At 22.2% G+C, this 10,637-nt stretch overlaps 1 protein-coding gene across 1 annotated transcript; it reads left to right on the plus strand.

Annotated features, from left to right (window-relative positions):
- The first annotated feature begins 213 nt into the window (after positions 1-213).
- Positions 214-1,134, plus strand: LOC115896036 (40S ribosomal protein S2-like). The gene is made up of 2 exons (XM_030926510.1): positions 214-242; positions 343-1,134. The coding sequence occupies exons 1-2, from the start codon at positions 214-216 to the stop codon at positions 1,085-1,087; spliced, it is 774 nt and encodes a 257-aa protein (XP_030782370.1). The 3' UTR covers positions 1,088-1,134.
- Positions 1,135-10,637: the final 9,503 nt, after the last annotated feature.

Below are 10,637 nucleotides of genomic sequence, written 5' to 3' on the forward strand. Positions count from 1 at the left end.
TAATAGATATAGGTATAAAATATAGACATAATAGATATAATAGGTATAGGTATGAAATATAGACATAATAGATATAATAGATATATATATAATATATAGACATAATAGATACATTAGATATAGGTATGAAATATAGACATAATAGATATTATAGATACAGATATAAAATATATAGACATAAGCTTCTTCTCCGAGAAAACACCTAAATGGCGGATGACGCCAGTGCAGCGGGGCGGTCCGGAGGCCCTGGTGGCCCTGGGATGGGGAACCGCGGTGTCTTCCGCAGAGGTTTCGGCAGTGGCATCCGGGGCGGGGTCTTGGCCGTGGACGGGGTCGGGGCCGAGGCCGCGGAGCTCGCGGAGGCAAGGCCGAGGATGAGGAGTGGATGCCCGTCACCAAGCTGTGCCGCTTGGTCAAGGACATGAAGATCAAGTCCCTGGAGGAGATCTACCTCTTCTCTCTGCCCATTAAGGAATCTGAGATCATTGACTTTTTCTTGGGGGCCTCTCTCAAAGATGAGGTTTTGAAGATTATGCCGGTGCAGAAGCAGACCCGTGCTGGTCAGCGCACCAGGTTCAAGGCGTTTGTTGCTATCGGGGACTACAATGGCCACGTCGGCCTGGGTGTTAAGTGCTCCAAAGAGGTGGCCACCGCCATCCGTGGGGCCATCATCCTGGCCAAACTCTCCATTGTCCCGGTGCGCAGAGGCTACTGGGGGAACAAGATCGGCAAGCCCCACACCGTCCCTTGCAAGGTGACAGGCCGCTGTGGCTCTGTGCTGGTGCGCCTCATCCCTGCACCCAGGGGCACTGGCATCGTCTCAGCGCCTGTGCCCAAGAAGCTGCTCATGATGGCTGGTATTGATGACTGCTACACCTCAGCCCGGGGCTGCACTGCCACCCTGGGCAACTTCGCCAAGGCCACCTTTGATGCCATCTCTAAGACCTACAGCTACCTGACCCCTGACCTGTGGAAGGAGACTGTCTTTACCAAGTCTACCTATCAGGAATTCACTGACCACCTTGTCAAGACCCACACCAGAGTCCCCGTGCAGCGGACCCAGGCTCCAGCTGTGGCTACAACATAGGATTTTTATACAAGAAAAATAAAGTGAATTAAGCCTGTTAAAAAAAAAAAAAAAGATATAGACATAATAGATACAATAGATATAGGTATAAAATATAGACAGATACAATAGATATAGATATAAGATATAAACATAATAGATATAGGTATAAAATATAGACATATTAGATATAATTACTATAGGTATAAAAAAAAGACATAATAGATATAATAGATATAGGTATAAAATATAGACATCATAGATATAGATATAAAATATAGACAAAATAGATTTAAAAGATATCGGTATAAAATATAGACATAATAGATTTCATAGATATAGTTATAAAACATAGACATAATGGATATAATAGATATAGGTATAAAATATAGACATAATAGATAAAATATACGTATAAAATATAGACATAATAGATATAGGTATTAAATATAGACATAATAGAAATAAGTATAAAATATAGACATAATAGATATAATAGATATAGGTATCAAATATAGACATAATAATTATAATAGATATAGGTATAAAATAATAGATATAGGTACAAAGTATAGACATAATGGTTATAATAGATATAGGTATGAAATATAGACATAATAGATATAATAGGTATGGGTTTAAAATAAAGACGTAATTGATATAATAGATATAGGTATTAGATATAAACATAATAGATATAATAGATATAGGTATAAAATATAGACATAATAAATTTCATAGATATAGATATAAAACATTGATATAATAGATGTAATAGATATAGGTATAAAATACAGACATAGTAGATATAATAGATATTGGTATAAAATATAGACATAATAGATAGATAAAGATATAAAATACAGACATAATAGGTATAATAGATATAGGTATAAAATATGGATATAATAGATATAATATAGGTATAAAATATAGACAGAGTAGATATAATAGATATAGGTACGAAATATAGACATAATAGATATAATAGATATAGGTATAAAATATAGACAGAGTAGATATAATAGATATAGGTATAAAACATACACATAATAGATATCGGTATAAATTATAGACATAAGAGATATAATACATATAGGTATGAAATATAGACATAACTGGTATAAAAATATAGGTATGAAATATAGACATAAGAGATATAGGTATAAAATATACACATAATAGATATAATAGATAGATATATAAGATATAGACATAATAGATATAATAGATATCGGTATAAAATATCGACATAATAGTTATAATATATGTATAAGATATAGACATTATCGATATAAAAATATAGGTATAAATATAGACATAATAGATATAATAGATATAGGTATAAAATATAGACATAATAGATATAGGAATAAAATATAGACATAATTGAAATAGGTATAAAATATAGACAAAAAGGATATAAAAGGTATAGGTATAAAATATAGACATAATAGATATAATAGATATATGTATAAGATGTAGACATAACCGATATAATAGATACAGGTATAAAATATAGACATAATAGATATAATAGATATAGCTATGAAATACAGACATAATAGATGCAATAGATATAGGTATAAAATATAGACATAAAAGATATAATAAATATAGGTATAAAATATAGACATAATAGATATAATAGATATAGGTATAAGTTATAGACATAATAGATATAATAGATATAGATATAAAATATAGACATAAAAGAAATAATAGGTATAGGCTATGAAATATAGACATAATAGATATAATAGATATATGGATAAGATATAGACAAAATAGATACAATAGATATAGGTATAAAATATAGACATAATAGATATAATATATATAGATATAAAATATAGACATAATAGACATAGCTATTAACTATAGACATAATAGAAATAATGGAAATAAGTATTAAATATAGACATAATAGATATAATAGATATAGGTATCAAATATAGACATAATAATTATAATAGATATAGGTATAATATATTGACATAATAGAAATAGGTACAAAGTATAGACATAATGGTTATAATAGGTATAGGTATGAAATATAGACAGATATAATAGGTATGGGTTTAAAATTAAGACATAATAGATATAATAGATATAGGTATAAGATATAGACATAATATATATATATATATAGGTATAAAATATAGATATAATAAATATAAAAGATATAGGTATAAAACATTGATATAATAGATATAATAGATATAGGTATAAAATATAGACAGAGTAGATATAATAGATATAGGTATAAAATATAGACATAATAGATACCGGTATAAAATAAAGACATTATCGATATAATAGATATAGGTATAAAATGTAGACATAATAGATATAATAGATATAGGTATAAAATATAGACATAATAGATATAAAAGATACAGGACTAAAATATAGACATAATTGAAATAGGTATAATATATAGACAAAATGGATATAAAAGATGTAGGTATAAAATATAGACATAAAAGATATAATAGATATAGGTAAAAAATATAGACATAATAGATATCATAGACATATGTATAAGATGTAGACATCATCGATATAATAGATCCAGGTTTAAAATATAGACATAATAGATATAATAGATATAGGTATGAAATATAGACATAATGGATACAATAGATATAGGCATAAAATATAGACATAATAGATATAATAAATATAGGTATAAAATATAGACATAATAAATATAATAGATATAGGTATAAGATATAGACATAAAAGATATAATAGATATAGATATCAAATATAGACATAATAGAAATAATAGGTATAGGTATGAAATATAGACATAATAGATATAGGTATAAAATATAGACATAATAGATTTAACAATTATAGGTATAAAATATAGACATAATGGATATAATAGATATAGGTATAAAATATAGACATAATAGATATAATACATAAAGGTATAAAATATAGACATAATAGATATAGGTATTAAATATAGACATAATAGATATAAAAGAAACAGGTATAAAATATAGACATAATAGATATAGGTAGAAAATATAGACATAATAGATTTAATAGATATAGTTATAAAATATGGACATAATAGATATAATAGATATAGGTATAAAATATAGACATAATAGATATAGGTGTAAAATATAGACAAAATAGATATAGGTATAAAATATAGATATAGATATAATAGATATAGGTATCAAATATAAACATAATAGATATTACAGAGATGGGTATAAAATATAGAAGTAATAGATATAATAGATATAGGTGTAAAATATAGACATAGTCGATATAATAGATATAGGTATAAAACATAGACATAATGGATATAATAGATATAGGTATAAAATATAGACATTATAGATATAATATAGATATAAAATATAGACATAATAGATATAGGTATTAAATATAGACATAATAGAAATAATGGAAATAAGTATAAAATATAGACATAATAAATATAATAGATACAGATATCAAATATAGACATAATAATTATAATAGATATGGGTATAAAATATTGACATAATCGATATAAGTACAAAGTATAGACATAATGGTTATAATAGATATAGGTATGAAATATAGACATAATAGATATAATACGTATGGGTTTTAAATAAAGACATAATAGACATAATAGATATAGGTATAAGATATAGACATAATTGATATAATAGATATAGGTATAAAATATAGACATAATAAATTTAATATATATAGGTATAAAACATTGAAATAATAGATATAATAGATATAGGTATTAAATACAGATATAGTGGATATAATACATATTGGTATAAAATATAGACATTATGGATATAATAGATAAAGATATAAAATAGAGCCATAATAGATATAATAGATATAGGTATAAAATATAGATATAATAGATATACGTATAAAAAAGGTACAATAGATATATGTATAAAATATGGATATAATAGATATAATAGATATAGGTAAAAAATATAAACATAATAGATATAGGTATGAAATATAGACATAATAGATACAATAGATATAAGTATAAAATATAGACATAATAGATATAATAAATATAGGTATAAAATATAGACATAATAGATATAATAGATATAGGTATAAGATATAGACATAATAGATACAATAGATATAGTTATCAAATATAGACATAATAGAAATAATAGGTATAGGTATGAAATATAGACATAATAGATATAGGTATAAAATATAGACATAATAGATTTAACAATTTTAGGTATAAAATATAGACATAATGGATGTAATAGATATTGGTATAAAATATAGACATAATAGATATTATAGATATAGGAATAAAATATAGACATAATTGAAATAGGTATAAAGTATACACAAAATTGATATAAAAGATAGAGGTATAAAACATAGACATAATAGATATCGATATAAAATATAGACGTAATGGATTTAATAGATATAGGTATAAAATATAGACATAACTGGTATAAAAAAGTAGGTATAAATATAGACATAATAGATATAGGTATAAAATATACACATAATAGATATAATAAATATATGTATAAGATACAGATATAATAGATATAATAGATATAGGTATGAAATACAGACATAATAGATATAATACATATAAGAATAAAATACAGACATAATGGAAATAGGTTTTAAATATAGACAAAATTGATATAAAAGATATAGGTATAAAATATAGACACAATACATATAATAGATATAGGTATAAAATATAGACATAATAGATATAATAGATATAGTTATGAAATATAGATACAATAGATATAGGTATTAAAAATAGACATAATAGATATAATAGAAATCGGTATAAAATATAGACATAATAGATATAATAGATATAGGTATCAAATATAGACATAATAATTATAATAGATAAAGGCATAAAATATAGACATAATAAATATACGTACAAAATATAGACATAATGGTTATAAGAGATATAGGTATGAAATATAGACATAATAGATATAATCGGTATAGGTTTAAAATAAAGACATAATAGATATAATAGATATAGGTATAAGATATAGACATAATAGATATAATGGATATAAGTATAAAATATAGACATAATAGTTTTAATAGATATAGGTATAAAACATTGATACAGTAGATATAACTGATATAGGTATAAAATACATACGTAGTAGATATAATAGATATTGGTATAAAATATAGACATAATAGATTTAGTAGATATAGATATAAAATACAGACATAATAGATATAAGAGATACAGGTATAAAATATGGACATAATAGATATAATAGATATAGGTACAATGTATAGACAGAGTAGATATAATAGATATAGGTATAAAATATAGACATAATAGATATCGGTATAAAATATAGACATAATAAATATAGGTATAAAATATAGACATAATAGATATAATAGAAATAGATATAAAATATAGACATAATAGATATAATAGATATAGGTTTAAAATGTAGACATAACTGGTATAAAAATATAGGTATGAAATATAGACATAATATATATATGTAGAAAATATACACATAATAGATATAATAGATATATGTATAAGATATAGACAGAATAGATATAATAGATGAAGGTATAAAATATAGATATAATAGATATAATAGATATAGGTATTAAATACAGACATAATAGATATAATATATATAAGAATAAAATACAGAAATAATGGAAAAGGTATAAAATATAGACAAAATAGATATAAAAGATATAGGTATAAAATATAGACATAGTAGATATTAGATATAGGTATTAAATATAGACACAGATATAATAGATAAAGGTATAAAATATAAACATAATAGATATAATAGAGATGGGTATAACATATAGACGTAATAGATATAATAGATATAGGTGTAAAATATAGACATAGTAGATATAATACAAATAGGTATACAATATACACATAATAGATATAATAGATATAGGGATAAAATATAGACAGATATAATAGATATAGATATAAAATATAGACATAATAGATATAATAGGTTTATGTATGAAATATAGACATAATAGATATAATAGATATATTTATAAGATGTAGACATAATAGATACAATAGATATAGGTATAAAATATAGACATAATCGAAAGAATAGATATAGGTATAAAATATAGACATAATAGACATAACAGATATAGGTATAAAATAAGGACATAATCGATATAATAGATATATGTATAAGATATAGACATAATCGATATAATAGATATAGGCATATAATATAGACATAGTAGATATAATAGAAATAGGTATACAATATACACATAATAGATATAATAGATATAGGAATAAAATATAGACATGATTGAAATAGGTGTGAAATATAGACAAAACAGATATAAAAGATATAGGTATAAAATATAGACCTAATAGATATAAAAAATATAGGTATAAAATATAGACATAATTGATATAATAGATATAGGTATAAAATATAGACATAATAGATATAATAAATATAGGTCTAAAATATAGATATGATAAATATAATAGATATAGGTACAAAATATAGACATAATACATATAGGTATAAAATATAGACATAATAGATATAATATTTACAGTATGAATATATAAACATAAAAGATATAGGTAGAAAATATAGACACAATATATATAGTAGATATAGGTATAAAATGTAGACATAATAGATATAATAGATAGGTATAAAATGTAGATACAGTAGATATAATAGATATCGGTATAAAATATAAATATAATAGATATTATAGATATAGTTATAAAATATATATATAATAGGTATAATAGATATAATAGATATTGCCATAAAATACAGATATAATAGACAGAATAATATAGGTATAAAGTATAGATGTAATACATATAATAGATACAGGTATAAAATATAGACAAAACAGATATAATAGATATAGATATAACAGATAGACATAATAGATAGGGGTAGAAAATATAGACATATTATATAACAGATATAGGTATAAAATATGGACATAATAGATATAATATATATAGATATAAAATATAGACATAATAGATATAATAGTTTTAGTTATAAAATATAAAAATAATAGATATAGGTATAAAATATAGACATAATAGATTTAATAGATATAGTTATAAAATAAAGACATAATAGATATAATAGATATAGGTATAAAATATAGACATAATAGATATAATGGATATCGGTATGAAATATAGACATAATACATATCGGTATAAAATGTAGATATAATAGATATAGGTATAAAATACAGACATAGATATAATAGATATAGGTATAAAATATAAACATACTAGATATAATAGAGATGCGTACAAAATATAGACGTAATAGATATAACAGATATAGTGTAAAATATAGACATAGTAGATATAATAGATATAGGAATAAAATATAGACATAATAGATATAATAGATATCGGTATAAAATAGAGACGTAATAGATATGGGTATAAAGTAAAGACATAATAGATATAATAGAAATAGGGTATAAAATATAGACATAAAATATATAATAGATATAGATATCAAATATAGACATAATAATTATAATAGATATAGGAATAAAATATAGACATAATAGATATAGGTATAAAATATAGACATAATGTTTATAATAGATATAGGTATGAAATATAGACATAATAGATATAATAGGTATAGGTATAAAATACAGACATAATAGATATAATAGATATACATATAAAATATAGACATAACAGATATAGGTATAAAATATAGACATTATAGATATAATATAGGTATAAAATACAGACATAATAGATATAATAGATATAGTATAAAATATAGACATAATAGATGTATTCCATATAGGTATAAAATATAGACATAATAGATATAGGTATAAAATATAAACATAATAGATATAATAACTATAGGTCTTAAATATAGACATAATAAATATGATAGATATAGGTACAAAATATAGACATAACACATATAGGCATAAATATAGACATAATAGATATAATACGTATAGTAATAAAATATATACATAATAGATATAGGTATAAAATATAGACACATTATATATAATAGATATAGGTATAAAATATAGACATAATAGATATAGTTATAAAAATAAACATAATGGATATAATAGATAAAGGTATCCAATATAGACCTAATAATTATAATATAGTTATAATATATAGACATAATAGGTATAGGCATAAAATAGAGACATAATGTTCATAACAGATATAGGTATAAATACAGACATAATAGATACAATAGGTATAGGTATAAAATATAGACATAATAGATATAATAGATATATGTATAAGATATAGACACAATAGATATAATAGATATAGGTATAAAATATAGACATGATAGATATAATAGATATATGTCTAATATATAGATATAATCGATATAACAGATGTAGGTATAAAATAGAGACATAATAGATATAATAAATATAGGTATAAAATATAGACATAAGATATAATATATATAGGTATAAAATATAGACATAAGATATAATATATATAGGTATAAAATATAGACATAATAGATATTGGTATAAAATATAGACAAATAGATATAATAGAAATAGGTATAAAATACAGACATAATAGATATAATAGATATAGGTATCAAATATAATCATAACAATTATATAGATATATGTATAAAATATAGACATAATATATATAGGTATAAAATATAGAAAAATAGATATAGGTATAAAATATAGAAATAGATATAAGAGATATAGGTATAAAATATTAACATAATAGATATAATAGAGATGGGTATAAAATATAGAACCTAATAGATATAATAGATATACTTGTAAAATATAGACATAGTAGATATAATAGATATATGTATAAATATAGACATAATGGATATAATAGATATAGGTATAAAATAGAATAATAGATATAATATATATAGGTATAAAATATAGACATAATAGACATAGGTATTAAATACAGACATAATAGATATAATAAAAACAGCTATAAAATATAGACATAATTGATATAGGTATAAAATACAGACATAATAGATTTAATAGATATATTTACAAAATATAGACATAATAGATATAATAGATATAGTATAAAACATAGACATAGTAGCTATAATAGATATAGGAATAAAATATAGACATTAATCGCAATAATAGATAAAGGTTTAAAATATGGACATAATAGAAATAATACATATAGGTATAAAATATAGACATAATAGTTTTAATAGATATAGGTATAAAATCTTAATACACTAGATATAATAGATTAGGTATAAAATACATACATAGTAGCTATAATAGATTATTGGTATAAATATAGACATAATAGATTTAGTAGATCTAGATATAAAATACAGACTAAGAGATATAATGGATATACGTGTTAAAATATAGACATAATAGATATAATGCTATAGATTTAAAATATCGACAAAATAGATATAGGTACACAATATAGACATAATAGATATAATAGATATGGCATAAATATAGATATAGATATAATAGATATAGGTATATATAGACATAATAGATATAG

Source organism: Rhinopithecus roxellana, unplaced genomic scaffold (genome assembly GCF_007565055.1).
Source record: "Rhinopithecus roxellana isolate Shanxi Qingling unplaced genomic scaffold, ASM756505v1 contig454, whole genome shotgun sequence".
NCBI lineage: Eukaryota > Metazoa > Chordata > Mammalia > Primates > Cercopithecidae > Rhinopithecus > Rhinopithecus roxellana.